At 40.9% G+C, this 17,729-nt stretch overlaps 1 protein-coding gene across 14 annotated transcripts in view; it reads left to right on the forward strand.

Annotated features, from left to right (window-relative positions):
* FGGY (FGGY carbohydrate kinase domain containing) overlaps positions 1 to 17,729 on the forward strand; it is a 127,765-nt gene that overhangs the window by 93,677 nt on the left and 16,359 nt on the right. For 13 of the 14 annotated variants that reach the window (XM_039711501.1, XM_039711500.1, XM_039711504.1 and 10 more), the window contains 4 exons: positions 38 to 185; positions 1,528 to 1,602; positions 4,671 to 4,791; positions 7,331 to 7,425. In XM_039711501.1, coding sequence (XP_039567435.1) covers positions 38 to 185; positions 1,528 to 1,602; positions 4,671 to 4,791; positions 7,331 to 7,425 — 439 coding nt within the window. Of the gene's footprint in view, positions 1 to 37; positions 186 to 1,527; positions 1,603 to 4,670; positions 4,792 to 7,330; positions 7,426 to 11,057; positions 11,180 to 17,729 lie in introns of those variants that run through there. The other variant, XM_039711503.1, reaches the window with a different exon arrangement.

Below are 17,729 nucleotides of genomic sequence, written 5' to 3' on the forward strand. Positions count from 1 at the left end.
ACCTCCCCCCTCTTTTTCCAACTTGTTTTTCTTGCAGTGCTCACAGTATATATACATACTTGAACAGTCACCTGGATCTGATTAAGAAATCTTTGCCTGTGGGTTTCCTCACTGTTGATTTACATGTTTGGCCAGATTTCCATGGTAACAGATCTCCCTTAACAGATCTGACACTAAAGGGCATGGTAAGAAACAGCCTGTCTTTGCAAAAAGGTCAATACAGGGTAAAAAGAAAAAAAAAAAGAGTTTGGAAGGAGCTTTTCTTCAATTTTGAGTGCACTCCTCCTTAGCTATTTACACTGTCCCAAAGGATTTAGGTTTCTTGCTGCATTGCTGATGTTTCAGTAGAAAACCAGAGATCATTGTACTTGAGATATCACTACAGCCACATTAATTTTCTAAAAACTTGAGGAATGTTGTGTGTGTGCAGGTATCTTTTCTAGGAGTCACATTCACAGCTCTTGCTGCTGTTATTTCACCTGTGAGATAACCAATCTTACAATTTGTTGCAATGAATTTCAAGAGAATTTTGGGTGAACCTGTCTGGGAAAGGAATGAAATATTCTGCCCATAGGTGGTTGATTTAAGCAGCTTTTCAGCCCAACTTTCAGAGTTTGGGCATTGCTCTTCCTTTGATTTACAGTGGTGGATCAGCTCACTCACAAGCCAGGTCTGTGCAGAACTGTAACAGAAGGGTGTCATAAGAGTATAATTTGGTGATATCAAAATACCTGGTGATTAATGCAAAAATCTCCTTCAAAATGGCAAATTGTCCTTGAAGTGTGCCTCAAGCTGCTCACTAGCACCAAAATCTGCTGTAATTAAGGCTGAGATAGGAAAGGCATAAGCACTTCTGCATGGTTTAAGCCACAAATGAGGCAAACATTAAAAATTAAAAAAAAGGCCTATATATTTTTGGGTCCTAAGAATACCTCCATTATTTTATGAAAAAATAACATGCTGCAGCAAAATCAGAATTTCCTTGGTATGATGGCTGTATGCAAATACTGGTAATAGCAACCCATTTTATCTGTCACAATTCTGTCTGCTTTCAGGTCTTGCCTGATATTAATCCAGAGTAACTACAGTGCAGTATTGATTTATGTCAGAGTAAAGGAGGTTAAGATATAGTATTTAATTATTAATTGTGTTTCAGTGTTAGGGTGCTTGGGAGGGCGGGGGAGAAATGCTTTTAAAAAGTTATTTTTATGTAATAGCATTTTCATATTATTACATTAAATACATTCACGAGCAATATCTGAGTCATAACATAAAACTGTCAGAGTTAATCTATCTCTAATCCCATACAATATGCTGTTTGTTCTTTATTTCTTCACAAGGGCAAGGATAATTTATGTGGCTCTTCCCCAGATCAGGAATAACATGTTTAACATAACATTATGTGTACAGCTCACAGGAGTAAGGCTTGGAATTAGCACTTAAAACTTGTTACAACAAGAAGCCATAGAGAATAATAGAGTTGTACTTTGGCTGGATTTTTACATCTTCCTTTTGATCTCTGCACAGGTTGTTGGACTAACATTGTCTCGGGGTCTGGATGAACTTGCCCTTATCTACCTGGCCACGATCCAAGCCATTGCTGTAAGACATTTTTAGTGCATAAAAGAAGAAATGAATTGTTCTGTGCAGACTGATCATTCCCTTCTGCTAACCAGATTTCTAATAATACATGAATGCACTTAATGGGCTTCTTAAAGGAGCAAGATACTGTTCACCCACATTGGTGACCACTCCCAACTGGAGGATAATCAGCAGGCTGTGGGGGAAGATGTTCCCCTAAAAAATCCTGTCTTTATGGCAATTCTGCACGTGGAGCCTTTGCCTCTGGTGCAGATGTGAGGGAGGAGGCTGACAGCACAAGGAGCAGTGTTAACATCCCAGCTGTCCTGAGGGAGGCTGAGAGAGGGGGAGAAAAGCTCTGGCAATTCTACAAAGGGCTCTGTGCTGCCCTGAAAAGCCTCAGCCTCAGATTGTTCCCAAATCCGTGGATTTGCCCTCCCTGCCCGCTGGGTGAGGCAGAGCTCTGTGCCAGGGCTGTGGCTCAGACCCAGCAGGGCACATCTTCCCCCTGTGTCCCTGCCCAGGGGGAGCAGGCCCAGCCTGTGGCCTTGGCTGGGCAGGCAGGCTGGGAAATGTCCCTGGTGTTTGCCAGCACCAGGCATGGGGAATTTATCGGAATTCTTTTTGTTCTGCCCTGATTTTCTCTTGAACCCAGGATTTCCAGTTCACGAGAAGTTCTGTTTTGAGGTGAAACCCTGGCTCACAGAAGTGGTTTGGAAAGCCTGGATCAGGGTGTTTCCAGAGGGACATGCTGTCCCCAGCCCTCTGGTCACTGAAATCCACATTCCTTTAACGTCCTTTCTGTCCATTTTTTTTTAATTTGTTGAACTTGAGGTGTTTTTGCAAAACATGAACAGGCTGATGAATTGGGGAGTTTTCCTGACAAAACTCTGTTCAGTTGGAAAATTTCCAAACTCCTGTCCTGGTTAAACAACAACTTTTCTAGGCTGGGTCAGCCATCTGGGATGGAGAGGGTGGGCGGCTGCTGTAAATTTATTGGGAATTGTTCATCTCATGTGTTAACCCTCCCTCTTCAGCAAATAAGGAGAACTTAACCCCAGCCTGGGATTCATTGTTGTGAGTTTGGAGACTTTTGCAGATGAATGTAGCTGGGTTATACCTGATGCTTCAGTATAATCCCACCATTGAAAGAAGAAAGTGGAGGAGAGGTTCAACAATGCCAGGGACTGCTCCTGTCTCTGAAAGAAACTTCCCAGTCTGGAACAGGTGCCCCATGATTATCTCGTGCTAACGAAGTGGAAACCTTCTCTGCTGGAAATCCTGGGAAAGTCACCTATTATCTCATTATATGATACAGCTCAAACTTGATTGTAAAACACAAATACTGTCTTGAGCAGCAAACTCAGCAGCTGCATATCTTTTGGAGAGCTGATTGAGCTGATTTAATATAAAAAGGACATATTGTAGTTTTCTTTTCACTATAAATTAAGGGAAATTATTTTTTCCCAAAAGCAGTATTGAAACAGTAACTAAAAAGTAGACAGAGAACATTGGATTTGACTCGATATATTTACTCATTGCTAATGGGATACCTAGGAAATTAAATGTTCACTCCCAATTTTAACTTCACTTTTATTGAAGGAAACAGTTGTAGTAATCCTGTACCATTAGCTGTCCTCAATGGGTGCAAGATAAACTTTAAACCTATGTAAAAATCTTGTACAAAGTGTAGGCCTGCCCACAGAATGTTAATCTCTAGTTTTCTTTTCAGCAGGAGATGCTTTTTCCTTTTTATATAAAATTTGCATTTGAAGCCCCTCAATTTGCATTTTCTCCAACCCAGGATTAAATTAGTTCACCCCCCCCACCCACAGTGAAATAAGTCTGGCTTTAATTTAAATTGCTGTGTGAATACAATTTTCCAGGCAGGTAAACACAAAATAATTTTCACAGCATGTTCTTTCTCAGGGTCTTTGACGTGTGTATGTTGTGAGAGAAGTTGTTAATAAATTTGAATTTCAGAAGCAGTGAAAGAGAATCTCCTTTTAACTATTCACTGCAAAATGCAATGCAACAGTTGGCCAGATGAGAACATGATCAGAGATGCAATTGTGGCTGTCCAGCCCGTTCTGAGCAGGCAGGCTCCTTTTGGAGCAGTTGATTTTTCCATAATTAAAATCGTGGCTGTGCAATTTGGAGATCAGCCCTCTGTGTCAATAGGGAAGCGATGGATTTAGTCAGCTGGGACTGGGGCTGCTCAGGTTCCTCTGAACTGCCTGTCTAAAAATCAAAATACATTTGAAGGCCTGTCCAGAATAGTGCTGGGCATTCACTGTGGACATCTCCAGCCTGGTGGAGCCCTGTGGCTTTTATTTCAGTGCCTTTTATTTGAAGAGGGGTTTGTTGCAGCTGCAGCCCTCTTAATAAACTGCAGCATGGTCTAAAGAAAAATAACAGTTTATGAAAACTCTGACCAGATTGTGTTTTGTGGGGAATCTGCCTACCAAGAGTCAGCCTGGGCAACATTTTGCCTTGAATTTGGCATTTTGTCAAATATGAGCTTCAAACATAACTTCCAAGGTATTGTAAAGAGCTGGGAATTATTTTTGGTCAAATAGTTTGTCAAAGAAATGGAAAATATTCTTGCAAGAGGGAAAAGGTTGACTTCAGTGAGGAGGGAAGCAAACAAAAAGAAAAAAATAATTTTTTTTAATGGCAAAGCATTTGCTTCTGCCATTCTGATTTGAGTTTCTCAGAATGGAGACTGTAAATGAAAAGTTTAAAATATGCTTGCATTTGAGATGTTTCAATTAATCCAGCCATGAAGTAGAACATTTTATTTTGCATAGGGCAAAGGCCAAGAGAAATAGTTAAACCAATACAAAATTCTTCAGGTTTTCCTTTTTGCTGAAAAGACAGAAAACAGTTTTTTGTTTGCCGTTCTCTTTTTGTTCTGTTTTGCTATTTGGCTTCAAAATTGAAACCTCTTTACTGAGCTGGATGTTCAGATGCTGTTGCACAAAGTAAAGAGGAGGTTCTGGTGGGGATGCCTTTGCCACGCAGGTGTACTGCTGTACTGGCTGCTCTCCTGTGCTCATCTGGTTCTGTTTTTTCTCCTCTTTTTGAAGTTAGGAACAAGACACATTTTGGAGGCGATGCAGGCTGCAGGACATGAGATCACCACGCTGTTCCTGTGTGGTGGGCTGAGCAAGAACCCTCTCTTTGTGCAGATGCACGCTGACATTACTGGTGAGCTTGGAAAGGAGTGGAAATACTTTTTTTTCTTAGGTGTCAAAGTACTTTGTCTTTGGAAAAATAAAGACTTTATATATAGATTTATTTTGCTAAATGGTTAAAAAAATGTGCAATGAAATGTTCCTTCTATTGGCTTCATCCTATTTGACTTGTGACACTTCCTGCTCATGCTGGGCATTGCATCCATCCTACAGAACAATTCTTTCCTGAATTGCTTCCATGCCTGTGTCACTGGTGTGGTTTAGAGGACAGCATGTGGATCCTTGCTCCTGCAAGGTGTTGCACTTGGTTTTGTAAAACTCCTGGTGGGTGGAAGGCCCTGGGTGTGTGTTTCACTACAGGAGAAGCTCTCAGGTCTCCTTGGTGTTTTTGGTCTCCCTTCAGCCCATGTGTGTTGGATATCTCTGCACACCTGCGAGTCAGTTAAATATACTTCAAAAATGTGGAAAAATAACAAAATTTAGTGTAAAGGACTTCAGAGGAACATTGAGTGATGTGTGGTTTGGGTTTATTTCAAATTAAGATTAGTTAAGATGTCATAAATGAAGTTTAAGGCCCAAATTTGGGCCGTTTGGTCTGGAGATCTGACATCAAACATCAAACCACACTTTATAACCCTGATGGACAAGCAAAAAACATAATGCCTGTTGACCTTAAAATTCACTAAATGTATTGTAGTCAGAGTGATGCTTTGTGAAAAAATGATGTTAAGTCCATGCCTTCCCTTCAAAAACTCACATACTTTAGGTGAATTTCAGCTACATGTAGAGTTGGGCTGCTGGGTGGTGATGTGTAAAAGAAAAGATCTGTGAAAAGGTATTCTGATTAAAATGTAATCACAAGTTCTTTGACTGTAACTAATGGCCAAGTACAATTCAGTACAAAAAGGCCTTTTTGCAGTCTGGAGTTCTCCCCCATTTGTAAAATCAGTGACTGACAAGGGATGTCAGAGTTCATCTGACTGAAATGCTCTTGGTTATGTTGAACTCATTAAAGCCTATCAGATAAAATAACTAACATTCCAGGATCAATCCCCCATTCTTTCCTGAAAAGAAAAAAATCTGAATATATTATTGTTAGCACAAATGCCCATGACTCAGCCATGCAGACATCCAATAGATAATTCCACAGGCCACTTAAAAAGTATCTTGATCTTTTTGTTTGCCTGGTAAGAATTCCTATTCATTCTGACCATGCGGGAAATGGGCAGTAAATTTCAGAGCACGCTGAAAATTGCTCACTGACGCCTGGCAAAGAGCCACGGAGCTCTGAGCTTGAGATCTGCTGTTCCAAGCTGACCCAAGTCCTGAGCTGTGCTTCAGCTGAGCTGCAGGAATGCTCAGGTGGCAGGGCAAGCTTTGCATCAAGTAACTGAAAACCTGGTGCGAGGTGAATTTGCTTTTTTATATCAATAACTTTATTTCTCATTTTGCAAAGTGTGTGTTTTGCCTTTTTCCTCTATGGGAGTTGTTCATGGCTGATTTTAGGACTTCACCCAAATTTCAGCTCCTTCTAATCTTACAGCTGGCTCTCAGGAGCAGCATTTTTTGAGGCATAATATGGTGGAGACTGTTCTGAGCAGGAATCCCTGCTCCCACCCCTGTGTTTGCATCATCATTCACTGCATGACATTATCTCAGTACTGGAAAAGCAGACAAATGCCAAATACTGCAGGAATATTAAATTTTTCAGAGGATAAGCATCTGAAGTGCAGCTAGGAAAGTATTTAGGTTTATGCTCCTGGTTAGATTTTTCAGGGGAATTAAGAAAGCAGGCTAGTTTTTGTTTGGTTTTTTTAGCCTTTTCCTGCTTTTCTTTGCACTAGTGAAGCAGGTCTCAGAAAATTCTGCATAAACCAAGGGAAAGTATGTTCTCAATAGTACCCATGGGTGATGAAACACTAATATTTAATTCTACTTTAGAATATATATTGTTTGCTTGTTATTCCAGTGTTTTAATTTTGTTTTCCAATATCTTGCCCAAATTGGAAGACAAGATTTCTCTTATTATTTCATACATAGCTTTAGAAAACTTGCTACTCATATTTTCATGTCTTCCAGCAAAACCAGGCTGGCTTTGTTGGCTGTATGTTCAAAACCAAACACAAACAGTCTTTTTTTGTTTGTTGCAAAAGAGACAAAAAGGAGACCGCCTTGTTTTCCCCTGCAGGTCAACTTTTAATAGGCACGTGGGTTTGGAGGGTGTGGGTAACAGGTTTATACCAAGCCCTTTGAATGAGATAAATAGCCAGTGTCAAAGATCTGGGGGGTTGTTTTTTGTGTGCTTTATGTTCTACATTAATATTTTGCTAAAATGATTTTATTGAAATGCTGCACTTTCCTTGGAGCCTGGAACCACAGAGCAGAGAGATTTGCATTAACCTACAGCAGGATGTAGCTCTGAATGGGGTTTTGAATAATGGTTTTCAAGCCCTTTTTGATTCCTTTTTTGTTTGTCTTTTTGGTTTTAATTATTTGTGGAGCTGCTGGTGCTGCTGTGTTCCCTAACAGAGTCCTGGCTCTTCCCTCTGCAGGCAAACCTGTTGTGCTGTCCAAAGAAGTGGAGTCTGTTTTGGTGGGTGCTGCTATTCTTGGAGCTTGTGCTTCTGGGGATTTTGCATCTATCCAGGTATGCAGCACCTGATTTTATGTCATTTTTTGTTCAGTTTTAATGTGTCTTACACCTTGACTTTTGGCCCCATGCACACACCTAAATGTAAGTGGAAAAGTTTGTCCCTTCTGCACAGCCAGACAAGATCCAGCATTACTTTCTCTCCACCCTCTGTTTAACTCCTGGTATTATTTAGGTGTGTTGAGGATTCATTTGCCTTTGGACATGTGTGGGGACATGCATAGAAGCTGCTGTGTATGAAGTTAGCCCATGTAATTTTACAGACAAAACAGGGAATTTGGCAAGGCTCTGATCCTGCAGGAAGGTCACACTTTCATCTCAGTTACATTTCTCCTACTTTCCTTCCTTCATATTGAGGAATGTTAAACATAAGAAGCAACATAGCATTATTTATGCAGTAAAAAATAACACATCTTAGCTCTTGTCTTGCCCCCAGTGAATGCAGAGTTAATAATGAGGATGGAACTGCATGTTCATTCATGTTATTTCAGTCCATTAACAGCTGAAAAAGTAGCAGTGAGGCTTTTATTTTTAGTGGATCAGTCAAAGCATGGCTTAACTGTATTTATACAAACAACAGTGGCATCAGAAACCCAAAGAAGGGGCTGACTGTCCCAAATCATGCCTGCTTTCCCACCTGGCAGTCCCATAAGCCATGTCCTCTCCTTGTGCTGCACAAGGACACTGAGCAGCAAAATGCAGTTGGACAAAATGATTTATCAGGATGGTCCCTAATACATTTGTTGCATTTTGCTTTATAACATCAGGGACAGATATTTGTCCTGATGAAATTTTGCACAAAAACTTATCTGGAGATATTTTGTGAATAGGGAGGTCAGCTCCTTGACCTGGTTAAATTGGTGCAGTTCCACTGGAATCAATAAACAGCTCAGCATAAGCTGAGGAGCTGGGCTGTGCTTGGCACTTCTCCAAATGGGAATATTCTACAGTGCTGTGTAGGTTAGCACAAAGAGCAGTTTCCTTTCATAAGAATGTTTCCATTAAAACGAGTCCTATTGCAGCAAATACACAGTGCAACATAGATATCTGTGTGTAATAATTCTAGTGCTTGTAAAGAGGCCTTGTTTTGATAAATGTAATTTCAGTAGCAACTTTTGGTGACAGGACTTCATATTTAATTCTTACTCTTCTGTTAATCTTCTGCCTTCAAACACATATTTCATTCCAAGTCTAGGATGTTTTCCACTACTGTACAATAGCTGGATATCTCAAACGTGATTTTACTGAGTCTGTTTTCATCAGCATTGGAAAAATAAAATGCTGTGAAGTTTTCTGTGTTGTGTTTTAGACAATTTTTGTGTATCCATTTACCTTTAGTTTTTAACTCTGCCCTTATATATAAATATATTTCACAAGAATATCCAATAATGTCAGAACATATATGAATATTTTTAAAAGCATTTAGCTACATGGGATCACAAAGGAGAAATTGCATACATTTATTTTAGGGTCAGGGAAGTGCAAATGTGTATCTACCATTGCAGTTCAATAACCTCTCTGACATTTATTTTTATAACACGTCTTCCAAAACAACCCTTTCTTAGAGGTGCTGCTGCAAACATTCAGCATCTTTGTAGATTTTGCAAATACAGGTTATTACCTCTCCTCTAATAGATGGTTTGTGCTTAATTACTGTGCTTTCCAAAGCTCTTTGTTTGCTCAGTGTAATAATAAAGGAGAGAGCTGTGGGTTTTTTACAATAACCTCTCTTCTCATAGACCTCTCTATGTCTATGGTTTTTTGAAGGGGATTTTTTACTGTATTTTTCCCAGTCACTGGTCACATTTCTCAGAACAATTTTTGGACATTTCCACTCAGTGTCAGAATCAAAAAGTTTGAAAGCTCCCTGGTTTTTATGGGTTGGCTGTTCTCCACTTTCTATAACTCAAGCTGTTTTAGGACAGCTTGGAAGTAGCACCCAAATCTGGATCTCTCCAAATCACTTCTGTTAATCTTAGTCCAGCTTTACCATGCTCTGCTGACAAGAGCTCTGACTCCTGCCCACCAGGGATGCTGAATTTCATGGAATGTGCATCCTGTAGGTATTTGGAGCATGGGGCAGCCAGGTCAGAGCAGCTGCCTCACTCAGAATCTGGACACAAGGCAAGGTCCTCAAAATCCCCCAGGACATCTTTTCAGCAGAGGAAAGACAAGGTGGGTCACCTAGGGAAGAGCCAACTCTGTGGTGACCTGATGGAGTAGTCAGAGTTAGGCTTTATTTACCTGCACAGGACAGAAGTGTGTTGGAGTTGGGTGACATTTCCTGGGGCAGGTCTGTGGCTGTGCTGGTTGCTGAACTCTCATCCTGCAGAGCCCTGGTGCTTTTCCTGTGGTGCCCCATCACGGGGGTTTGCAGATGGGGAAGCTGCTGCTTCAGAGGAGGGTTTATCCAAGGACAGGCAGTCACTCACCACACGTGGCTGTTGATGCACCCACCCCACGTGGGACAGCAGGAGCCTCACCCTGGCTGTCTTGGGCACTGGGTCATGGAGGCTGGAACACTCCAGAGCTTTTCCTTTATCCTTTGGTATCCCTAAATAAGTTTATTCTCACAAAGGAACATGCAGCAACATTCCTCCTGTCTCTTCTCCCTTCCCATACTGCAGCTCTTTGAACAATTCAGCATTTTGTGCTAATTCTTAATTTTCATGTGTTTTTCTTCATATTTCAAGTGATTTGTGTGAAGTTTTTTGTGCTTTCTACTGACCACATCTGTATTAGCACGAAAAATCTTAATATGCTGAGCCTTTACAGAGAAACCTTGGAAATGAAGGTTAATGCAAAAGCTGTGACCAAACAGGTTAATTTGCAAGCTCCTAGTGTGGATTGAAAAGTTCAAGCCCCTTGAAGCTGCAATTTCATCTTTAGGTAATTCTATCAAGGGAAGATTTATAACCTCCATCTCTCAGGCCTGGTCACCATATGTTGTTGCTTCAAAGAATGTTGACTTCCCTATTTTCCTCTTCATTTACTCTCCCTGCATTTTTCTTGTCTGTGGTAAAACAATTGGTCTATCCAAAAAGAAAAAGAAAAAAACACACAGTGTGGTGAATTCTTCCCCATTTCATCTCTTGGTTATTTAGTCTCTAGAAACTCCAGAAAGGGGAGAAAATCCTCTGAATTTCTTCTTGGTTTATCTTTTCATTTGTCCCTACAACTGCTGCTTACTTTTTCCCTGAGTGGTTTTGTGGGAGCTCTAACACAGCCTGGCTAGGCCCGAGCAGACAGTGCTGTGTAAAACAGTGTGGCATAAAGATTTGTGAAATATACTGTATTTTTGGGGTTTGGATTTTTGAAATACGTCCTCTATTGAATGAAATAACCTTAACATTGCTATCTTAGGTGGGTCAATTTATTGGTTCTAGCCATTCCTTTCATGCTGAGCAGCAGGATCCTGCTTTTCTATGGGATTGTTTCTATAGTAAAAATATAGTTTCCGGTTTAGCCAGCCAGCAATTCCTTCTCAGTAAAAATGTTCAATAAATAAATGTCAAAGTTTCCAGTATATCCTCGTTACTCTGCCTCACTCGTACGTAATTGAAAATGGGAAGAAGGTGCTGTTTGATTTGGCAGTCATCCAGCTAATTTTTTTATTTTTTTTTTGCTAGCCCACTCTTTGGGACAGAGCTGTACACCAGGGAACAGGATTATTGCCTTATAAAACCCTGCAGCCCACTGACTATTCCTTAATTGCGTATTAAAGCAATTAATAAAATTACCTGTATGGAACCAGATTACCAGATTTATTTTGGATATGCTGCATTCACGTGGAGCATTGTTACTAGCCAGCACAGAAGAGAAGAAACCCTGATTTTCTAGGTGCATTTTGTTGGTAACTCTGTAATCAGCTTTCTGTGAATATTTTTGATGTGAAACACTGAACTATAATTTAGAATCTACATGAGTACAATATTTTTCAGGTCTCAAATTAACTTTAAGGGAAGTTTAGCCTTTTCTTTGTTGGTTTTGGTTGTTAAACAAGTTGATGGTATATCCTGCAAAAAGAAGTGAGGAGATTTTTCATTCTATAAGGAATCTTTTTCATTTCTATAAAGCAGGTCATAGGTGCATGAAAATGAGCTGGGTCAATAGGAAGAGGTATCAGGTAATTATCTCGTGTGGATTAGCTGAATTGTTCAGCAGCTGAGCAGGTGAAGAAGCCCCTGGGTCCAGTCTGCAGCCCTGGAAGCAGCCCCAGGAGCCATGGGGCTCGTTGTCCCCTGGTTCAGAGTCTGTGGAATGTATTGCAGGTGGGAGTTGAAGTTAAGGTGTGCAGGGAAATAATTCACTCACAACTCTGTACTAACAGAGCCTGGAAGAGTTTCGTTTGTGCACTGCTGGGTTTTGCTTCATTTGATGGACATCTCCTCTCAGTTGGCTCAGGATGAGTTTGGGTGGTAGAACACAGAGGGAAAAAAAATCAAGTAACAAACCCCACAGATAGCACAAGTTTTATAAAGATCAGCCAGGAAGAACATAGGATACATGGAGTGTTTGCCTTGTAACAATTAAAGCGTTACAGACAGTCATGAATGTAAAGAAGTTCCTGAGTACAATTAGTCCACAACCTTGGTAATGAACCAACTGGCAATGGGGAAGAGACAACATTTTCATAAGAACACCCATAAATAGTACTGGGACATATTCAACTTTTGTGCTGACAGAACTGGAGGGGGTTAGGCTACTTCCATTTCCAAACCAGGCCGTTTCTGGTGTAATTTTGTTCCATTTATTTCAGTGGACGTGCATTTGATGATCTGATCCTCTGTTCCTTTTCCAAAGCATCACCTGTCAGGCCATGGATTGAAATTCATGCAAGCGTTCCATGATTTCCATATTTTCAAAAGCAAGGACTGAGTGGAAGATCAGGGAAGGGATAAGTTTTTCCTTAGAAATGGTAATAACTTGGGAAATCAAAAGAGGAAATAAAATGACTTCTCCCTGTTGAGTTTAGGAATGCTGCCTTCCCTCATCTCATTAAAAATTTAAAGCACTCTTGTTTTTGAGCAGGGTGAATTAGTAATTAAGTGCTATAATCAACTTGTGTAAACATAATATTGAAGGAGAACAGAAAATTAATCATTTTGTTGGCTTGCATTACCTAATTAATGCACCTTTTAGCAAAGGCCTTCCTACCATGTTGTTTTTTTTCTCCCGTTCCTTTAATCAGAGGATTTTGGAAAGGCAGAGGAAGGAGATGGTTTTTCTTAGGCACCATGATGTACACAAGGAGTGTGTTGAGGTGCTGTGACCTTGCCTTCCTTTTCTTCAAGAACTCCAAATGTGCTCATGTAGAGTTTGAGCCCAAGTTTAGTGGAGACCATCATCAGGCACAAAGTAAAAAGCTCCTGCTCTCCTAGGTAGGCATTGGTTGGTGGGGCCTCTTCTTCTGAGAGACTTTGAGAACCAAACTATTTCATGTAAAATGTTCAATGGCTGTGGAGAATATTTACATCTAACCAAGCCTGGGCTCAGGGCAGCGACTTGGCAGTAGAATTCCATCCTTTTACCTCTTTCCTTGGTGTTTTGACACTGAAATATGGCTTTCCCTCGTTGAGAGTGTTTTTTTTTTTCCTTGTGTAATAAAGTTAGATTCAATATGGCATGCATGAAACCACCAAGATACTGGCAATGCCTCTGGCTTTTGTATAGAGTCAGCTGCCTCCTTACCAGAAATTTTGAGAGAAATATAGATGAGAGAGAGAGAAATGAAAAGGCAGTGATTTAATGGCCACTGTCCAGTTCCTTGTGGCCTGGTGTTTATGGTACAAAGAGTGCCTTTTTAGTTAGCATATTTTGGCCTTACTGTCAGAAGTCTTTGCAGTGAGGGTAAAAAGCAGATGAATCACTACTACTCTTTTGCCCTAAGGATGATCCTTCTGCATTAAAGCTGAGGAATATAAATGCTGGTTTGTCTCTGCCAAGCACAGAATGAGCTTTCAATCAGTTTGAGAGTGTGACTTTTTTCACTTTCCAAGCCACAACAAGTATGTAGAAACCTTTCTACTTTCTTTCAGCTGACTCCAGGGGACAGCATTTCCATGTGGCTGGAGTTCCTCTCTTGGTGGGAGTTAAATCACACACACAAACACCACCATGTAGAGATCACACAGCTGAGATGTGGCTCTAGCTGCTCGCACGATGCTTTCACAAAAGTGCTTAGAAAAGTACCCTCTGCCTTGTTGCTGTTTACTGACATGTGATACTGGTTGACATCTGTTGCCCTTCTCATTTGAGGTCTGTTTGCTTTACTAACTTTAACATTTCCACATTGCTGTGCTGCTGAAGTGCAGATACACAAATCTCCTTGCAGTCCCCAAGGTCCTTTTATGAGAAGCAGAGCTGCCATCATTTGATATCATCCTGCTGGCTGCCTTTTATACTGGAGTGGAGAGAAATAATTCTGTTGCTGTGAAGTGTTCTTGGGGGAGTGCAATGTTTAGTGCTATATGTTGTCATACATTTGATGTATTATCAGATCAGTACATGCTGTGCAGTAGTGTTTAGTTCATTGTCATGGCAGATGATTTGTGGCTGGTTTATATCACTTGAAATTATTACAGGTAAAAACTTGTCTAAGTAAATGTCAGAGTTTGTCACAGCAGGTCACATAGCTGCTGCAGTGACAGATGATCTTAGTCCACAATCCTAATGCAGCATTCCCAGTTAATGCAAATCGGTGTTGCTCCAGGATTGCAGGAGTGACACCAGTTTACTCCAGTACCCCAGTCCAGTCAGGCACTGGGGTGCATCATCTGACTTTCAAGCAGGCAAGAAGCTCAGCTGGAGACAGAGAGGACTGCCCACATGCTGAAGTCCTTTACTGGATCAGAGCCCAAAGAGGAATCTGACACAGTTCATTGGGAGATGACACATCTTGAGATGATAAAGGTGATTAGAGCTCTTGCAGCTGGTTTGTGTTATTGCTCCTTCAGGAACAAGCTGGGGATGCTACAGGTAGTGGGACACAAAGGCTGTGTCTTTTGTTAAGTGCTGTGCTTTTTGTGGAATCTCAGCATGCTGCATTTGAAATGTCACGCAGGACACAAATGTTCAGATTTGGAATTTCTCAGTAACTCTTTAATGACAGGGCAAGGCAGCTGCAGTGAGTCCGTGTGATATATCAGCTATAACAGAACTGCCCATTTACACTAGCTGAGTGTTTGGCACAGCTCTTCTAACACTGGAGGCAGCAACCTCAGCAGTCCAGTACTTAGGGGTGTGGCCTTGTTGCTGCTCTGAAAGCAGAAATAAGCATGAAATACCACACTAATGAAATAAACCATGGTCTTTCATTTGGGCACTGGTGGTTGGAGATGGGGCACCATGTGTTTGAATATCAATGTGACTTCCCTGTTTATTAATTCTGGCTGAGACTGGTGATAAAGATTTTATTACCTATTTTTCACATTTACGAGGATGGACTGAAAAGGTAATGAAGACCTCTTGGAGGGAAGCATGACAAAAGAAATCTATTTTATCTGTCTTTGTGCTGGAAATGTAGTTGGCTTTGCACAGTGGCACAGCTCCACTGACTTCTCCCAAGTTCTGGTTCTTTAACACCCTGAACTACTGTGTTAGAAACAACCACATGTATGTGAACATAACCTCCTCTGTCTGTAGGATTAACACTTACATTGTCGTGTCTTTCAGCTTTTTAGAAGCTCACATCAGCTGATGCTGGCAAAGAATAAGATGTAGTGTTTTGTTAATCTGCGCAAGTTGAGAGTCTTTTTAAACCAATGGTGTTTTTCTCATCTGTCAGTAAGCCCAGGACCTGGCAAGTAGGAGAAAAAATGCTGCCTGGAATAGTGCAGCTTCTGCTGCTGCATATTTTTGTAACAAACCATGAAATGACTACAGTGGAGTTTGTGAAAGGAGACATACAATTAGTTGATTTTTTTTTTCAAGAAGAATAAGATTAAGATCAGCTTGTAGAAGTTTAATAATATCACAACCTTACAGTTTTTTCAGCTTGCTGACCCTGTCTTTTCTTGAAGAAAACCATAAATATGAGGAAACCATAAATGTGTCTTTATTGTAGATAGATACTTTCTTAAAAGTGTACTGTGATCCTTCCCCTTTCTATTTTAAGGACCAATTTTATCCATGTGCTCAGAGACACAGCTGAAGTCATTTGGACCTTGGACTCCCCTTCTGTCCAGGCCATTTAAGCAGGGAAAAGTGTGATAGCAATATTTTATAGGAAGGATGAGGACAAAGGAGGGACCATGGATCTTTTGTAACTGTCAGTAGCCAAGAAGGTCCTTTTCAGAGCATGTCTTGCTTAAATGATGTTTGGGATGTCAAACAAGTTAAAGTCTCTCTGCCCTCACCTCTTCAGTAGCTGAGCAGAACAACCTTCAAGTTAGGCACTGGAGAATTGGAAACTCAATCTGGCTACATTGTGAGATTAATTTTCCATCTGGGATTTGCACTCTTGCTATGTCAGCACAGGGATCAGACTGTTCCGTGGCCAAGCACGAGCATGTGGAGTCACAGCACTGTCTGAAATGCTTGAATGTCTTTCACACTGAAGGACATTATGATCACTCAGTTGTGGGATTTGGTACCACTAGTTCAGACCACTAGGACATACTTTTGCTACCCTATATTTGAAAAAGTTTTATGTTTTACATATGTTGTTATCCTTGCTCCTAAGGTTTCTAGAGGGATTTGTTTCTTAACATTTTCTCTCTCTGTATAGTTTAACAAGGCTGTTTACTGTCTCAGAGTGTTCAATACATTTTATTGTGTTAACAATAAAGACATTTTTCTTTATTCCCTTTAATATAATCACAGATCTGAAATGGTGAAGGAGAGATCCCATAACATCTATTAGAATGCAGCTGCTTTTTTAAGGTGTTGTCTTTCCTCAGAATTGGAATCCAATTCTCTTTTCTTTGCTCAATCATATGTTCTTGTTTCCTTGGTTTCTTAGATAAAGACATATAACAACCATTCTCAACCCTTTCCTTCTTGTTTTGATACAACTTTTTACATGTCCTGTGCTTAAAATTTCTGTGGCACATTTTAAAGTTGGGTAGTGGGATAAAGAGAATCCATATGAAATTCCTTTGTGGCTCTGTTTTGTTTTTACTTGGACACGTGTCCACGTAATGAGTAGCAAGACCATAATTGTCACTCTTGAGGCAAATAAAGGCAGAAAGGCTGACCACCAGTGGGCATGGAAAAGCCTGACTTGCAGATTTTTGCACAAAGATATTTCTCCAGATGAGGCTTGAAAAACATTGGAAGAGCACAACCAGGGAGAACTGCTGTGCCTATTTCTTGCTGTGCCTTATAAGTGCACAGCAAAAGCGAGTTGGGTTGTTGTCTTAGGAATGATTTATGGGGCATGTTCTCAATGTGTAGCATTCCTGGGAGCTGCATTCCTCTGAGCATCACTAACCCTCAGTACAGAAATACCTCCTGACCCATGCAGGGCCTGTTTGTGTGAGCACCTGCTGTCAGCTGCTGTTTGCCACGCAGCTTCCAGAGAGTCCTTTGCCAGGTAGAGGATTTTGGGAGGAGTGTGGGTGTGGGAGCTCTGGGGGGAGCACAGTTTTTGGGTAAGGAACAGAGAAAAGTGATGTGGCAATGGACTCCTCACTAATGAGGGATGGTTAGATCTGACCACGTCAATTCTTTGGGAGCTTGGGAAGCACAGGGACCCCTCTCTGGAAAATAAACCAATTTCTAATCAATGGTTTTCCCTTTGAAGAGTCTCTGCATGACAAGCCTATATGGGAGGGCTGTGCCATTGTCCATCCCAACCTCTCCTTCCCAAAACCATGGGGTGGATGATGATAACACATCACCTTTGAAAGGTGCCTTCATTGCCCAGCCCTGTAGCACAAACACCTTGAATGTATTCAGCAAAATACTGCTGAGTCTTGTAGCCTGCAGACTCCTTTTGCTTTCAAAATGTCTTAATTTTTACCTAATTTTCCCATAGAGAAAACTGGTGGTTTTGTCCATGTTGTTGTGAAATTACCCATTTCTGTTAACTTTAAGTAGTTTGGGTATTAGATGCTGTATCTTTAGACCAGACTGAGGGAAGCAGCTCATGTGTCTTCCAGCAGATAAATGGGATGTGTGTTAGACTCTTGGTTGGGAGCTGGCACTTAGCTTAGGTGTGGGAGGTGAGTAATGACCCTAAAGATGCTAAGCTGTGTGAAGCCCTTCTGATAAATGGGGCCTTTTTGTGATGAGCTCTCCTCACGTTCCTGGGCTGGTTGGCATAAAAGCTTTGAGCATACAAGCACATTACTCATTAT

The sequence above is a fragment of the Passer montanus genome, unplaced genomic scaffold (genome assembly GCF_014805655.1).
Source record: "Passer montanus isolate IOZ18808 unplaced genomic scaffold, ASM1480565v1 scaffold25, whole genome shotgun sequence".
NCBI lineage: Eukaryota > Metazoa > Chordata > Aves > Passeriformes > Passeridae > Passer > Passer montanus.